This window comes from Toxorhynchites rutilus, chromosome 1 (assembly GCF_029784135.1).
Source record: "Toxorhynchites rutilus septentrionalis strain SRP chromosome 1, ASM2978413v1, whole genome shotgun sequence".
Taxonomy (NCBI): Eukaryota; Metazoa; Arthropoda; class Insecta; order Diptera; family Culicidae; genus Toxorhynchites; species Toxorhynchites rutilus.
In genome coordinates this window covers 179,668,100-179,683,995 of record NC_073744.1, presented here as the reverse complement: position 1 = coordinate 179,683,995, position 15,896 = coordinate 179,668,100, and the positions used below count along the sequence as shown (strand labels likewise).

At 47.4% G+C, this 15,896-nt stretch overlaps 1 protein-coding gene across 4 annotated transcripts in view; it reads left to right on the top strand.

Annotated features, from left to right (window-relative positions):
• The window catches only part of LOC129761869 (amidophosphoribosyltransferase-like), a 32,095-nt gene extending 16,199 nt beyond the window's left edge, over positions 1-15,896 (top strand). For 2 of the 4 annotated variants that reach the window (XM_055759690.1, XM_055759691.1), the window contains exons 2-4: positions 13,934-14,742; positions 14,807-15,162; positions 15,226-15,896. In XM_055759690.1, coding sequence (XP_055615665.1) covers positions 13,935-14,742; positions 14,807-15,162; positions 15,226-15,720 — 1,659 coding nt within the window. In that variant the 5' untranslated portion in view covers position 13,934 and the 3' untranslated portion in view covers positions 15,721-15,896. Of the gene's footprint in view, positions 1-8,373; positions 8,613-8,666; positions 9,175-13,933; positions 14,743-14,806; positions 15,163-15,225 lie in introns of those variants that run through there. The other 2 variants (XM_055759689.1, XM_055759693.1) reach the window with 2 other exon arrangements.

Below are 15,896 nucleotides of genomic sequence, written 5' to 3'. Positions count from 1 at the left end.
GTCGCGATGTTGTACTGGGGTCTCCCAAATACCAGCCCAGAAGTTCGTCACATCGCTAATATCTGGCAAACCTTCGCGGTAGTCGGGCTTCTCGTCGCTAATGTGGTCGTAGAACGCTTTTTCGTTATCTCTGAACATCCGATTTTGTTGCTGGCGCTTTGCAGAGTCAGAGTAACGTTTCAGCCGTTTAGTTAGGACGCTCAATTGCTGTACCAGTGTGTCGAGTTTTTCCGTCAGCTGGCGAGCTCCCAGCTGGCGAAGTTCAGTAGGCCGCACGATCACAGCAACTTGGCGACATAATTTCGCCGATCTGCTGCCTCTTTTGTACGCCATCAGTCTTCCAATTGCGGCGCGCTTGTTTAGGATCCGTTGCTCCAATCTCCTTCGCCATGGAGGCTCACGCCTTTCACGGAGATGTTGGAGCAGTCCGCCTCTTGGCCTAATACGGTATCCTAAACTTTTGGCAGTCGCCACAGCAGCACAGTAAACTTTCAGTTGCAGCTCCTCCATGTTCTCAGCATCAACCAAGTGCAGCGGAAGAACGTGCTCGTTCATGAGCTTTACTGCACTTGTCAGCCTGCGGGAATACTGCAACTTCGGGATCCTGGGGCGCGACAATGGGTCTGTGTCGCGGAACTGTGAGATCGCCTCGTCGTAGTGGAAGACCAGATCGCGTAGTAGTTGTTGATCTGGCTGTGGGTCTTCCGGCTCAGGGGGTTGTTGTACTGTGGCCTCCACTGGTGCTGATTCGCGTGCCCCACTCGCGAATGAATTGCTCAGCCGTACTGAACTTCGTCTCGACACATCGCTTGCTCTGTTGTTCCTGGAGCTTATTTCTCTCTGCACCTGCTGCTTGATCTCGTCGATTTGCGTTTGGGAGAGCATGTTGTTGCGTACTATCGCTCTACGCCTCGCGTTCATCGCGTTCTGATCAAGCCTCCCGACGAACTCTGGATACGCTTCCTCGAACATTGTTAGTATTCGAGGGCGACCGCTCATGTCCGTCTCCAAAGCAGTGCAGATGTAATAGGCGCGGATCACGAATTCATTCATTTCGTGTGTCCACATGATCCGGCGCCTAGTGGTACCCACAAGTGTGGACGACTGTCGTCTGGCAGTCGCAACACGTCTCGTAGGCGCAGCGTTTCTTGGGTGATGTCGATGGCTGCTGTTTCCGTGTGGCGGTAGCTCTTCGGGTTGAACCCGGCTGGTGGCCCGCTCTTGCACATCGCCCTCCAGCCGCTGGCCGCTCGCTCTTACGCCCGTTCCAGGACCAGCTCCAGTTCGGGGACCCTCCTCGGGTGATCGCATTCGTAGTATTCGTCTTGACCTTAGCTCCATTGTCTGGGTGTATCTCCTTTGCCCGGGAGACAGCGGGTTGGCAAGGCCTCCATGACCCGGGAGGCCTTCCCCGGGAGAGATATAGCGCTCTGACTCGCTCGCACCCCCTCACTTAGCCACTTTCGACACCCGTTCTCGGAGCCAAGACCAGGTGTGTGTTTCCAGTTCACGCCCGATCTAAAAATGTCGTCATATGATCTTCGTGGAGGCGTGAGATAGGAACATTTGAGACCAACAGGCAGGCTCCTACCCTATGTTGATCCCCATTTTTTTTTTTTTTTTTTTTTTTTTTTTTTTTTTTTTTTTTTTTAAGAGGTGAGGAACGCTCTACCAGCCTTACCTGGGAAGGGTTAACCCAGACGTCGAGTGGGGATCGCACCCACAAAAACCAAGCCCTCTACTCGTTGCCTTATTCCCCCTGGGACCACATCTAGGCGACTACTTCAGGGGGCGGCTGTGCTCATGCACTTCTCGAGTTTTCAACGCTAACTAGCGTTGTCCTTCCCTTTTTCTCAATATTTTTTTCTTTCCATTCGTTTTTAATTCCACTGCGCTGATGTCCTCTTCGCAGGCATTTTGAATTTACCCGTCGAGACGTGAACCGATTAGGAGTTGCCCTCCTACTTGACGCGCAACCCGTCACAGCCACCCTCGCGGGGTTTCTCACCTGTCGAGACGTGAACCGATTAGGAAGCGCCCTCCAACTTGACGCGCGCCCCGTCACAGTCACCCTCGCAGGATTTCTCTTCCCAACGGAGCGCCGATTAGGCAGTGCCCTCCAACCTGACGCGCACTCCGTCACAGCTACTCTCGTGGGGTATTCACCATTTTGATCGTGGCTTCATCCTTGATGCTCGTTCCTTCGAAATGTTCGCGGTGTTCCTCCATCCAGGCCACGATCAGGCGTTGTCAGGTAGGCCTTTTGCTGTTCTCCGCGGCAGTATCCGTTTACCTGTCGAGACGTGCACCGATTAGGAAGCGCCCTCCAACTTGACGCGCGCCCCGTCACAGTCACCCTCGCAGGATTTCTCTTCCCAGCGGAGAGCCGATTAGGTGGTGCCCTCCAACACAACGCGCACCCCGTCACAGCTACTCTCGTGAGGTACCATCTCTTGCAACAGCCGTCGCCGTTGTTCACCTTTCACCGTCGGACGTTGTCAGCACTTTGGTCAGCCCTCCACCTTCGCTGCAGCTCCGACATGATTTGTGTGATTGCACTGCTCACGGCATTCCAGATCATCTCGTCGCGACACATCTCCTCCACAATATTCTCGACATGAAGTGCAGGCAGCCCCTCGCGCCTTTCGGTGAACCTGGGACAGACAAAAACGACGTGCTCCGGTGTTTCCTCCATATCTCCACACTCCGGACAGAGGGGTGAAACTGCGTGCCCGAACCGGTGTAGATATTGCCTGAAACAGCCATGCCCAGACAGAAACTGCGTCAAGTAAAAGTTAACTTCACCGTGTTTCCTGTTCAACCAGGTCGAAAGTACCGGTATCAGCCTGTACGTCCATCTACCATTTTCTGCCGTATCCCATTCATACTGCCATTTGTCCAACGACTCCGCTCTCATCAATTTCCGGATACCTCTGCTTTCCCGTCGCTTGTAGCACTCGCTATCTTCCGCCAGAGTGATGCAGATGGGAATCATTCCGGCGATTACACACACAGCTTCTGTCGAAATGGTCCTATAAGCACTTACGACTCGCATGGCCATGAGTCGGAATGTGCTGTTCAGCTTCCTCCGATTTCGGTGGGTTTCCAGAGCCGCCAACCAGGCAGGGCCACCATACCTCAGTATCGACGAAGATACACTTGCCAAGAGACGCCTCTTGCTGCTGCTTGGGCCAAAGCTATTTGGCATGATCCTCGCCACCACGTTGATGGCCTTTGACGCCTTCCCACATGCATAGTCGACGTGCTGGTTGAAGTTCAGCCGGTCGTCGATCATGACTCCGAGGTACTTCACCGCCCGCTTCGAAACGATGGTATGTCCTCCGACCGATACCTCTGCCCGCAGCACTGCCTTACAATTGCTCACTAACAGCACCTCGGTTTTGTGATGTGCCATCTGGAGCTTTACGCTGTCCATCCAACTACCGATCATGTCTACAGCCTCAGTCGCCAACATTTCCACCTCCTGAAGCGTCTCGCCGATTACCGTTGTTACGATGTCGTCCGCGAAGCCCACGATCTCCACACCTCTGGGTAGCTTCAGCCTTAGAACACCGTCGTACATCGTGTTCCAAAGCGTAGGACCTAGGATGGAGCCTTGTGGAACTCCCGCCGAGATATTCTTCACTATCTGTCCCCTGTCTGTGTTGTATACCAGGATCCGATTCTGGAAATAACTCCTCAGTATCCTGTACAGGTAGCTAGGGACCTTCAATCTGTGTAGCGCCTCGGCGATGGCCTCCCAGCTGGCACTATTGAAGGCGTTCTTCACGTCAATCAAAATCACCGCGCAGTAACGGTCGCCTCTTCGTTTTTGTTTAAGCGAGACCTGAGCTTTCTCGATAACTGTCCGAATAGCGTCCACTGTCGACTTTCCTTTCCGGAACCCGAACTGCATTTTCGACAATCCGTGGTCATCCTCCGTGCATTTCACCAGTCTGTTGAGAATAACCCTTTCCAAGAGCTTTCCCAAAGTATCCAACAAACAAATAGGCCTATACGACGCTGGATCTCCAGGTGGCTTTCCTGGTTTCGGGAGCAGCACCAACTTTTGTATCTTCCATTCCGCAGGGAAGAGACCGTCATCCAGGCATTTCTGCAGCACCACCCTGAACATGTCGGGGAAAGCAAGGATCGCCGATTTCAGGGCCACATTGGGGATTCCGTCGGGGCCGGGTGCTTTTTTCAACTTTAGACCTTTTGCCACCGCGATGAGTTCTTCGTTGGTGACTTGTGCGTTCTCTGCTTCGTCCTCACCGTACAGTGTGGGTGGCCACGTCGGTGGGTCGTGCTGCGGAAAGAGTCCATTCACAATGACCTCGAGTTTTTCCGGACATAATTCCATGGGAGTCGTTGAACTACGGAATTTCGCCATCACGATTCGATATGCTTCACCCCAAGGATTTGCGTCGACGTCTCGACACAGCTCCCTATAGCAGTTCGATTTGCTCCTACGTATCTCTCGTTTCAAGGCGGCTCTGGTCGCTCGGAAAGACGCGCGGTGCTCCTCTCTCTCTACATCGGTTCGTGCCCTCTGGACTCTTCTTCTGGCTCGTAGACAGTTAGCGCGGAGGATGCTGAGTGTCTCGTTCCACCAGTAGGCTGGACGTCGTTCATTCGTCGGGTTCAGTCTTCTCGGCATCGCTGTATCGCATGCCCTCACCAATGTTCCTGCCAGCCCGTCGGCGCTCAGATTAAGAGTTCTGCTGTCTATGCGTAGTGCTTCGACGAAAAGCTCCTTGTCAAAAACCTTTGTCCTCCACTTCCGCTCAAAGGTTTTTGTATTCCGTACCGCTGCGGGATTCCGTTGGCCGACACTATACAGGATTGCCTGGTGGTCGCTGTGTGTGTATCCCTCCGACACTCTCCACTTCGTATTAGCCGCCAGTGATGGACTGCAGAAAGTTACATCGATGATGGATTCGCGGCCGTCCCTTCGAAAGGTGCTGCTAGTGCCTTCGTTCAGAAGTGTGACGTCTAGTTTTGCGAAGGCTTCTAGTAGGCTGTACCCCCTGGCGTTGGTGCATCTGCTTCCCCACTCCTCAGCCCAGGCGTTGAAGTCTCCTCCGATGATGACTGGTTTGCGGCCGCTGACCTTATCCGTGAGTACGTCCAACATCTCGTGAAACTGCTCCGCTGACCATCTTGGGGGTGCATAGCAACTACACATGAAGATTCCGTTGATTTTGACGATCACGAAACCTTCCTGTGAGCTTTCCACCACTTCTTGGATGGGGTACCTTCCCATCACTAGTATTGCAGCCATCCCTGCTTTATCCACCACCCATTTTCCGTTATCGCGAGGAACTCGGTACGGTTCTGCGATCATTGCAACGTCGCATTTAGTTTCAGTTGTTGACTGCCACAACAATTGCTGTGCTATGTCGCAATGATTGAGGTTCAGCTGGGTAACCTCCATTACTGCGAACCCGCAATCGCCTTTTTGTACGCCGGACATTTGAAGCTACCTGTGACGTGGTCGTTTCCGTCCTCCTCCTTGCACAACATGCACCTCGGTTGCTTGGTGCAGTCTCTAGCAACGTGACCTTCCGTCCCGCACTTCCTGCACAATTTCGATCTGTCAGGACCACCGCAGTTTTTCGCCTGGTGACCGAAGCCCATGCATTGAAAGCATCTCTCCATTTGCTTGGCCATACGAGGGGGAGCTTTCATCGGGCACACGGACCACCCCACTTTTATTTTACCCTTCTCCACCAGTTTATTCGCAGCTTGTTTCGAGAGCCGTATCGAGGCCGTTTGTGTCCCACCGTATGCCTTTCTCAGCCGGATTGTCATTGGCACATCGCCAAGGTCACATTGTGACTGTAACGCAGTTCTCAATTCCTCAACAGTCGTGATCTCGTCCAGATACCGGCACTCGATGGTTGATTCCTGAGAGAGAGCTCTCACCTTCGCCTCCTCCCCTAGTGACTTCTCAATGAGTTGTTTGAAAGCGGAGCTCTTAACCGCTGGATCTTTTTTAAGCTCGAAGAGCATCTCGCCTTTCTGCGTGCGCCTAGTTTTCACGACGTTCTCGCCCAGTGTCTGCAACTCCGGATCGTCTCTCACTTTCCGAAGGATAGCTGCATACGATACTCCTGCTGACACTTCAACGATCAAAGCATCGCCCTTGATTCGCTCCACTCGAGGTCCGAGTTTCTTCTTTTCCTGCTCAACTTTTTTCTTCTTCTCCTTCTGTTTTTTGCGTTTTTCTGCCTGGTTATCGACAGTACGCCATTCACTGCTTTCACCTCCTTTCGCGTTACTCAGATCGTTCTTGGCCTTTTTCAGCTCTTCTTCTTCTCCTGGGGTGTCCCTCCTTCGCTTGTCCGATCGTGTGTTCAGAGGACCCTTCGGCGTCTCAAGTATCTCGACGGGTTTCTCATTCGCCTCGAGCAGAGCCTTTTCAGCACCCTCTGCTCTCATCTGCAGCTCCTTATGCTCGCGTTCAGCAACCATGACGACCGATCTGATGCTCGTCACCAGATGTTTTATTTTTAAGTGGACATTGTTTTTGTCCTTTACGAACTCGTAAAGTTCGTTGACCTTTTTCCTAACGTCCGTGATGCTGAGCCTCCCAAGTTGCCCTTCTTGGGATGCGCTTGAGGTCAGCGTAAACAACTGGCTCTGTACGGAGCCAAGATCTCCTTGGAATGCTTGGGCGGCAAACACTTCTTGTGGTTTTGTGTTGCTTGTACTCGTTGTGGCTACTCGAGTGACAGGTGACCTCAGCATTCGTCCGCTTCTCGCGAACACATTCTCCTCTCCATCGTTTGTTGGTGTGTTATTGCAACTATTCATATTTTTCTGGGTCCCAACTTCGGGCCGCTATCTCCGCTCGTTGTACATAGTCGCTACCAGTGATCCCATGGTTATCTATGCAAGCAGTGAGGCCATGCAGGGGTTGACACGGTCCTTCATGGGGACCGTGTTCAGAGCCAGATCAGCGCAAGTCAGGAATGTGACATCTGACGCCTAGTACCTAGTGCCTGGGCCTAGACGAGCATCGAACGTACCCGAAGACTTGCCAAGTTATTACCGGGACGGGGGCAACCGCACTATTAGCCCAAACGCCATTTCAGGACGGTGTCACCCTTCCTTACTCAGGGAACAGGATAGTACGACTGTCAGCCTTTAGCGTCGTGTTGAAATCGTTTCCGTATCGTGTCCGTTTTCTATGTCGTAACCAGTATGTCGTAATCAGGATCTTACTGGCGTCAATCCTGATGTGCTTGGCACTCCTTTCGTGGCTCCTGTACACGGTATTTCCCCCGTGCAATCTCCAATAGGCTTTACCGCGCCCTTACTCGCGTTGTCACCCGATTAGTCGCCTCATACGACAGGGACAGGGACCAAGACCCGAAGTGCTATTCTAGGCCGGCAACTACCGAAATGGTGTAAACATTTGAAGACATGTGGGTTAATACAAAACGTAGCGATGACGTTTTTCAACGTAACTCCTAAACATATAGTTTTACCATAATGATGTATTTGGAGAAGTTGTTGAAAATTATAAGCAAATTAATAAAATTTCATGAACATGGCGGTACAACACGACAAACACATTAAAAGAGCCTATTTACTATAAAAAAGACAACAAAAGAATGTTTTTCATATCTCCAGAATGGCTGCATTTAGAAGGAGATTGATGAAAAGCTTTTTTGTTTTAAATCACATCAGAATTCATAATTTGTGGCTAAAATGATTGTTAACATACAAATATTCAATGTTTCGAAAATTCATAAAAAATCGATGTTCCACAAAGTTCGTCAAAAATAGTTTTACTATCTTGTATCCATTTTTTAAATTTTCTACATGACTCATATTTCCTTAAACCCACACGGAATACAAACTTTCTTTTGAATTAAAAATACTCATGTTTTGTCATTTGTCGATTTCATTTGGAATTGCTCATATATGGCAGCTGACATCAGTGCGTGTGTTTGCAACATTGCATATTTTTAAATCAAGGTTCCTCGCTAGAGTTGGGAATAAACGTTAGTTAAATTGTCATCAAAATTTGTGGAACATGCTCATCTCAGAATATTGCGACCGCCAAGGCAAAATTCTTTTGTTGCGAACAAGATCTTCGAAAATTCTTTTTGTGGACAACCCTAGCCCAAGGGATGCGCAATTATGTTTGTATGTAATTATCAGTCCTTATGGGTGTTGTTGTTGCTGCTGAATATGGGGTGCTGTTGCTACCCGTATGTATTTGAGCAGCAAATCTATGCGATAGAGAGAGAGAGCCTACGACGAAGAGAAGTGACGTGCGCTTGTACTAGTACGATCCGATCGATCGATCGAGTGTCCGGAGAGTCCATATTTTTCTGGCCTGTAATGCCGCTGAACATGATTATGACTATCCCCGACAGCTGGGGTGATCGTATTAAATATGGGAAAGCAATTTCCATAAATCAGTTATTGTCATTTGGAACTCGGTTAGGTGAAGTTCGTTCCGAAAGAGTGGTGAGGATCAAGTATAATTCATAAGTGGCGTTCGTCAATTTGAGAAGTACTCTTCGTTCCGTTGAAGAAGCATAGACAGAAAAGTGGAAATATTTGTCGGCTCGGGATCGATTTTGAATTAACAGGTAAAACTAGTTTTAATGTGAGTCTGTGCTTTGAGATGAAATCAAGGCTGGGTCGTGCATTTTAAATATGATCTCTGTAGCACGTGAGTTTAAAGGATATATCGATACCTTCGAGTGTTTTCGTGTAGCCCTCGCAAAGAGTTTCTCGTTGTTTTTTTTTGTATCGACAATGCAGTGTGTAGGTTTTTCGGGGTGTCAAGTGTGAACAACTATTTCCAGTTTGAGTGCTTTAGCAGACTGTTGGCAGACGGCGGCAGTTAAAGCCGGTTAGACAACCGTAGTGTAATGTTGCTGCCAATGATCGATCAACTGACATATCGAGGGTAGCCTAGAGAAAAATGGAGCAATGTTGTTCGGAAACAACTGCATGCAAATTCGCGCGCTTCTCATTCTGTGCTTCAATAGTGTGATAGATTACTGCTGATCTTCGCTTCGGGTACTCAGGAAAGAACAGGTCGACAAACCGAATCGTGGTCAGCTGTACTGTACTTTATGTAACTGGAATTACAAACAGTGGAACTTTGATCACAAATGTTTCAATTCCAGAATTCTTCGGTTTAAGGTGATTTAATTGATTATTAAAGTGAATATTTTCACAGAAGAGGAAGTTTGAATTTTACAGCAAACCCCGTTCATTTGGATCTCGGGCCAGCTAATCTTTACAAAATCTTGAATGCAGTGAAGGGCGTCCCACATCAAATTGCATCATGGAAAAAATGCTGTAGAAAATTACCTAGTTGACTACTCTCATAAGGTTCTGTACAACATCTGGTTGCAGCTTCTTATGCACTGAGACCCACTCTTTCTTCATGTCTCCCTCAGATTTGATAGATTCCTTGGTGCATGAGTTACGAAAACTTTACTTTCCTGTCATCTGATCACTCTGCTGATTGACTGAGAAATAAAATTCTTGTCCCGGAAATTTTCTTCTGTGCCTTTGTCACGTCACTTTTGTCTGAATTTTCTTAGCTTTCTGGACATATGATTGTATAATTTCTGCCATTTTCGCCGCGTATCTCGATGATAACCGCGGAATCGATTTGTGACGGTGACGCTGTGATGTAAACAAATGAACTCGTCATGCCTACTATGTTTTTACGGAATAGCACTTCGATGGCACCCCTTCTCAATTTGCTATGCCGGATCGGCGTTCAAGTAGTTCCAGACGACAAGATTCCGTCGGCTTGGTGAAGAGGTCAACTTCTTGTTTTTCGATTCGACATGGTCGACCTTCCCACTCACGCTCGACCAATTGGTAGGCTGACCAAACGTACCGTTTTTTCAACCATTCTTGATTGTCCCAGCTTTTTATCAGTTTGTAACGTATTTTGATTATAAGGAAAAAATGTTTGTATTGTTGCCCTGGTTTATATCGAATATGCCATACCGACCATAGTTTGGTCGGTATGTTATGCCGCTATGTTTGTATTCAGATCCCATTTTCAATTATTATATTAGGCTGTCAAAAAAGTCCTGCGGTATTTTTTTTTGAATTTTCATTTGTTCATAAAATTAGTTACAATCATCTGTTTTAAGTCAAATATGCGCCGTTTTGTTCGATGACTTGTTCCCAACGAGATGCCAACTTCATAATACCCCTGTTATAGAAGCTCGCTTCCTTATTGGCAAAAAACTCGGATAGCCAATTTTCACAGGCCTCTTTTGTGGCTAACTTCCGACTACTTTGCTCGTTCGCCATGGACAAAAACAGGTGGTAGTCACTTGGTGCAAGGTCCGGACTATACGGCGGATGCAATCTTTTGGTTCTTACCTCCCATCCGAGCTCCCGGAGCTTCTGGCGCGTCACTAAAGAAGTGTGTGGCCTGGCGTTGTCCTGATGGAAGACAATGCGGCCTCTGTTTATCAAAGATGGCCTCTTCTTCATGAGGGCTACCTTCAAGCGGTCCAGTTGTTGGCAGTACAGGTCCGAATTGAGCGTTTGATCATAGGGAAGCAGCTCATAATAGATTATTCCTTGACAATCCCACCAAACACACAGCAGAACCTTCCTGGCCGTTAATGAGGGCTTGGCCACCGTCTGAGCCGCTTCAGCGGGCTTCGACCACGACCGTTTGCGCTTCACGTTGTCGTAAGTGACCCACTTTTCATCGCCAGTCACCATCCGCTTCAAAAACGGGTCGATTTTGTTGCGATTCAGCAGCGATTCACATGCGTCGATACGGTCAAAGATGTTTTTTTGCGTCAACGTGTGTGGCACCCATACATCGAGCTTCTTCAAATGGTTAATAACGGTTTGATGACTTATCCCCAGCTCTTGGCCGATGCTACGGCTGCTACTATGCCGGTCTTTCTCGGCTAATTCAGCGATTTTGTCGTAATTTTCGACGACAGGCCTTCCGGAGCGTGGCGCATCTTCGACGACCTCTACACCAGAACGAAAACGTTGAAACCATCGTTGTGCGGTGGAAATGGAAACTGTATCGGGTCCATAAACTGCACAAATTTTATTGGCAGCTTGAGATGCATTTTTGCCTATGTCATAGTAGTACTGTAAAATATGTCGGATTTTCTCCTTATTTTGCTCCATATTTGCGACACTATAACTCACGAACGACTTAACCAAACAAAACACTGTCAAGGACTATATTAAATACCTTTCCAACAAGCTATAGTATGACTCGATACAATGAATACAACTAGAACTACGCGCTTACAACGTCACCTCGCGGAAATACCGCAGGACTTTTTTGACAGCCTAATAATAATTTGGTCGGGCGAACATTGGGGCTTCGTCATCCGCGCATTTTATGAAAAAAAAAATCGGTCAGGGCTTGCAAACCAAAGATGCTTTAGTCGACATTTTTACATTCCCCCTCGGAATCGGCGCCTTAGGTTCGAAGCAATTAGAACGTGGTTAACCCGTTAGACTACCGCATGAAGCACAACTTTATGGGGTACAATTGGCATAGGAGTTAAAGAACACTTTAAATCCATGTTTCATCTCGTCATATGATCTTCAGGAATTAAATTGGCTTGATCATGTCAGTCGCAGAAGGCTTTCTGAAGAAATTCTTAAGACAATTCCTCTCTACGCATTTTTTATGAGTAATTATGATGATCGCTATTATTTGGGCGGGTTCGATGTACCTATGTTTGAATAAATTGAATCTTGCTTGAATACAGGGTGTCACCGTGAAAGTGATACACTTTATTTATGCCATAAAAGTAAAACAAATGCATCTTTCTTTTCTGGTTCTTCTTTATTATCATGGTAGAGTAGTAAAGTTACAGTAGAATTAGTTTAGTTCAAACCTTTCGCTTTTGTTTCTGATTACGGCCCGCAAATGCTTTTCAAAATTATCACGAGCCGTTCGCACGGCTTCTATCTGTATTAATATCTGGGATGAAATACCGATAGAAGCCGTGCGAATTCCCAAACGGTTCTTAAAAGTGTCCAAACTTATATTGTTTTACTTCAGCATGTATCCCTAAATGCTAAAGTGCAGCTTTCCTAGCATGTATCCCTAAATGCTAAAGTCCAATTGATTCGAACCGGGATGCGAACCATTCAGAGGTGCTGAATATTTTTGCGAGATAATCCGTGAATGTTCTGTTTCTTGGAAGCTCTATCCCCAAGGTTCTTTATGATGATTTTATGCATTTTCCTCGAATCGTTTGATGGTCCTGTACACGAATAATCTGCTCAAATTCAGATGTGACAGCTTTCTTCTTATCTGTATGTTGCTCATTCCAGCAAGACACAAGATCTTGATTTGTTCTCTACTACAAGTGCACTATAAACATGTGTCTCAATCAAAACAAGCACAGCTGATTAACAGGGCAGAGTAGAGTGTACATCAGAGGGAGGCACTGAGGGGTACACAGAGGGAGGCACTCAAATGTGTGTATCACTTCCACGGTGACACCCTGTATATTGTCGTTTTTTTAGTTGAAAGCGAATTATCAAAGAAGATCGATTTTGAAGAAGTTATCAATCACCTGTACTCTGAAGTCCAATCGAGTCAGGATAACCTGGACGGATGTCAACTTTACATTCCTTAAATTCTATCGAGTCAAATCCAGTCGATTCAATTTCATTTGATTTCAATAACATCAAGTAATTTTCATTCGAACTTTATCAATTTAAAGCTGTCTTCAATCTAGCCTATTTGAGAGTGGATTGCTTTACAAATACGTATGAATCATTTTAACCTTTGTTTTGCGTCAAGGCAAGGTGACACATTTGCACATGTCGATTGGATTTGAGTAAAGCGGATTTTCAGAGTAGAAAAATCAATCGCGAACGAATTATGAAATCTGTTCGAGTTTTATAAGTGAAGTAGCGGATAGGCTTGATAGCAAAAGGCGGAGAAATACCATGCGCCAATACCTGATGAAGACATCTTGAAATAGGCAAACAGTTTTTTGAACCGAATCATAGATATTTTGTCAAAAATCTTTCGTAAGAAAATCTAAACACAATTTGAAGGCGTTGTTCAGGTGTCAGTTTATCTAGGTTGAAATAACAAATCAAACAAAACACAGAGCGAGTGACAAATGCAAACATGATGGCGCTAATATCAAAATGTGTTGCTAATTCAAATCACTCATTATATTTTGCAACAATTAGATTCAAAAATATTGAATGATTCTCATTAACGATCGACATTTCCAATTGACATCATACGCTGGCACATGCCTATGACACTATCTGTGCTCCATTATCACCAAAAGCTATAGCGAAATTCCGACCGGTCATCGCCTGATATTTTTTGGGTAGGTTGGAGCATACGCCGATAGTAATTTTTCTTTCAGAACATTATCATTAACCCTTCGTCTTGAGTCAAGGACAGGCGGTCGACTTTAGTCGCTCTCACTCTCGTTGCGATGATTTTGAATTCTTGTAATTCTGCTGCTCAAATTGTCCTGCGAAATATCGAATGGGCACAAAAACACTGTTTCATTCCCGTGTAAATTCCACTAGGAAACACGTCAACAACATCAACGATTAATCAGTCACAAACAAGACGCGGTAAATGTTTTCCGCATAGAGTAGTTTCGTCATAGACTTATTTTTGTTATCTGGACCATGGCCATCCGGCGAGAGTCTTCTGTTATTTATTAACATATTGTTCCCTCGGTTGCAACGGTGCATATTTACAAACAACTATCGCTGCCAAGTCAGCATCAATAATATCCCGCTTGTTAACGCCAAACACGCAGACGATCACGCGGTCAGCCCAGCTGATAACAGCTTGGACCCCCTATAATCGATTGTTTTCCTAATACGCGAGATCCTGATAACCGGAATGATGCAAAATCGATTTGAATTACACATATTGTTTGTTGTCGCTCCGCAGGATGGATCCTCCGTCATCACGCGATCAGTCGTCACGGGATGAAGACAGCGTGGAGCGCCTTACCGATGCGCTTGAAATGCTCAACCCGGGAGCCTTCACCACACCCCGTTTGGCGGGTGACATCCCGAAAAATAGCAAGCGCTTTGGGCGAGGTGTCGTCGAGTCAGGTCTCACCCATGAATGTGGAGTATTTGGAGCGATCGGGACGGGCGAGTGGCCAACGCAGATCGACATTTCCCAGGTGATCTGTCTGGGATTGGTTGCCCTGCAGCACAGGGGCCAAGAGTCGGCCGGTATAGTGACCAGCGAGGGAAATTGCGCTAAAAATTTCAACGTTCACAAGGGCATGGGTATGATAAACAATATTTTCACCGACGAATCGATGAAGAAGCTCAAAGGTAATTTGGGGATCGGTCACACGAGGTATTCGACCTCGGCGGCTTCGGAGGAAGTTAACTGCCAACCGTTTGTCGTGCACACGGCACATGGAGTCCTAGCGTTGGCTCACAACGGAGAGCTTGTTAACTGCGAGAGTCTGCGAAAGGATGTTCTCTCGCGAGGCGTGGGTCTGTCGACCCACAGCGACTCGGAACTTATCACACAGGCACTGTGCCTCAATCCCCCGGAGGGGGAAGATAATGGTCCCGATTGGCCAGCCCGCATCAAGCATCTGATGCAGTTGGCCCCGCTTTCGTACTCACTAGTGATCATGCTCAAAGACAAAATCTACGGTGTTCGGGATCCTTATGGCAACAGACCTCTGTGCATCGGGAAGATTGTTCCTTTGACCATTGGGACTTACACAAAAGGTAAGTCTTCCGAGTCGCCGATCGTTTGAAGATTCTTATCCATAAAATTGATTATAACCCACAGAAAAGATAGACAAACTCGCAGCCGATGGTTGGGTGATCTCGAGCGAGAGTTGCGGTTTCCTCTCGATTGGCGCACGGTACGTTCGCGAAGTACAACCCGGCGAAATCGTCGAACTGACCCGTGACGGAATAAAAACAATTGACGTGGTCGAGTGTCCCGAGCAGCGACGCAACGCATTCTGCATTTTCGAGTACGTTTACTTCGCCCGCTCGGACTCGATCTTCGAGGGTCAAATGGTGTACTCGGTAAGGCTGCAGTGCGGCCGCCAGCTAGCTCGCGAAGCAGCCATCGATGCCGATATTGTGAGTTCAGTACCCGAATCGGGCACCGCTGCAGCCCATGGTTTTGCTAGAGAGGTAAGTGTATCACTAGCCATTTAAATATTTTCGTATATTCGACAAGTTCTCTTTTTCTCGTAGACCGGTCTTCATTTCGCGGAGGTACTCTGCAAAAATCGTTACGTCGGTCGTACCTTCATCCAGCCATCGACGCGCCTGAGGCAGCTTGGTGTGGCCAAAAAGTTTGGTGCCCTATCGGAAAACGTCACCGGCAAACGGGTGGTTCTGATAGACGATTCCATCGTTCGGGGCAACACGATTGGTCCGATCATTCGATTGCTAAGGGACGCGGGAGCGCTAGAGGTACACATCCGTATCGCCAGCCCTCCGCTGTTGTATCCTTGCTATATGGGTATCAACATCCCAACAAGGGAGGAGCTCATCGGAAATAAGCTAAATCCAGAAGAGTTGGCAAAATATGTGGGCGCCGATAGCTTAGCGTATCTAAGCGTGGAAGGACTGAAAAAGGCTGTTCAGCTGAATATGGATAAAACCAATCCGGACAAGGTGGGACACTGCACGGCCTGCTTGACCGGGGACTATCCGGGCGGGCTGCCGGATGAACTGGAATGGTGAGCCTCGGCGTGGCGATGTGATTGTGTTATGGATGCTTGTTTCTCTGAATATCATGGTTGGGACTAACCATGGCATAGAATGTATTGCTAGGGTTACGTCGTGCGAATTTGAGCGACAACAATATTTTATAATGTTAATAAATATATAGATGTTTTAAGAATCTCCATACAACTGAA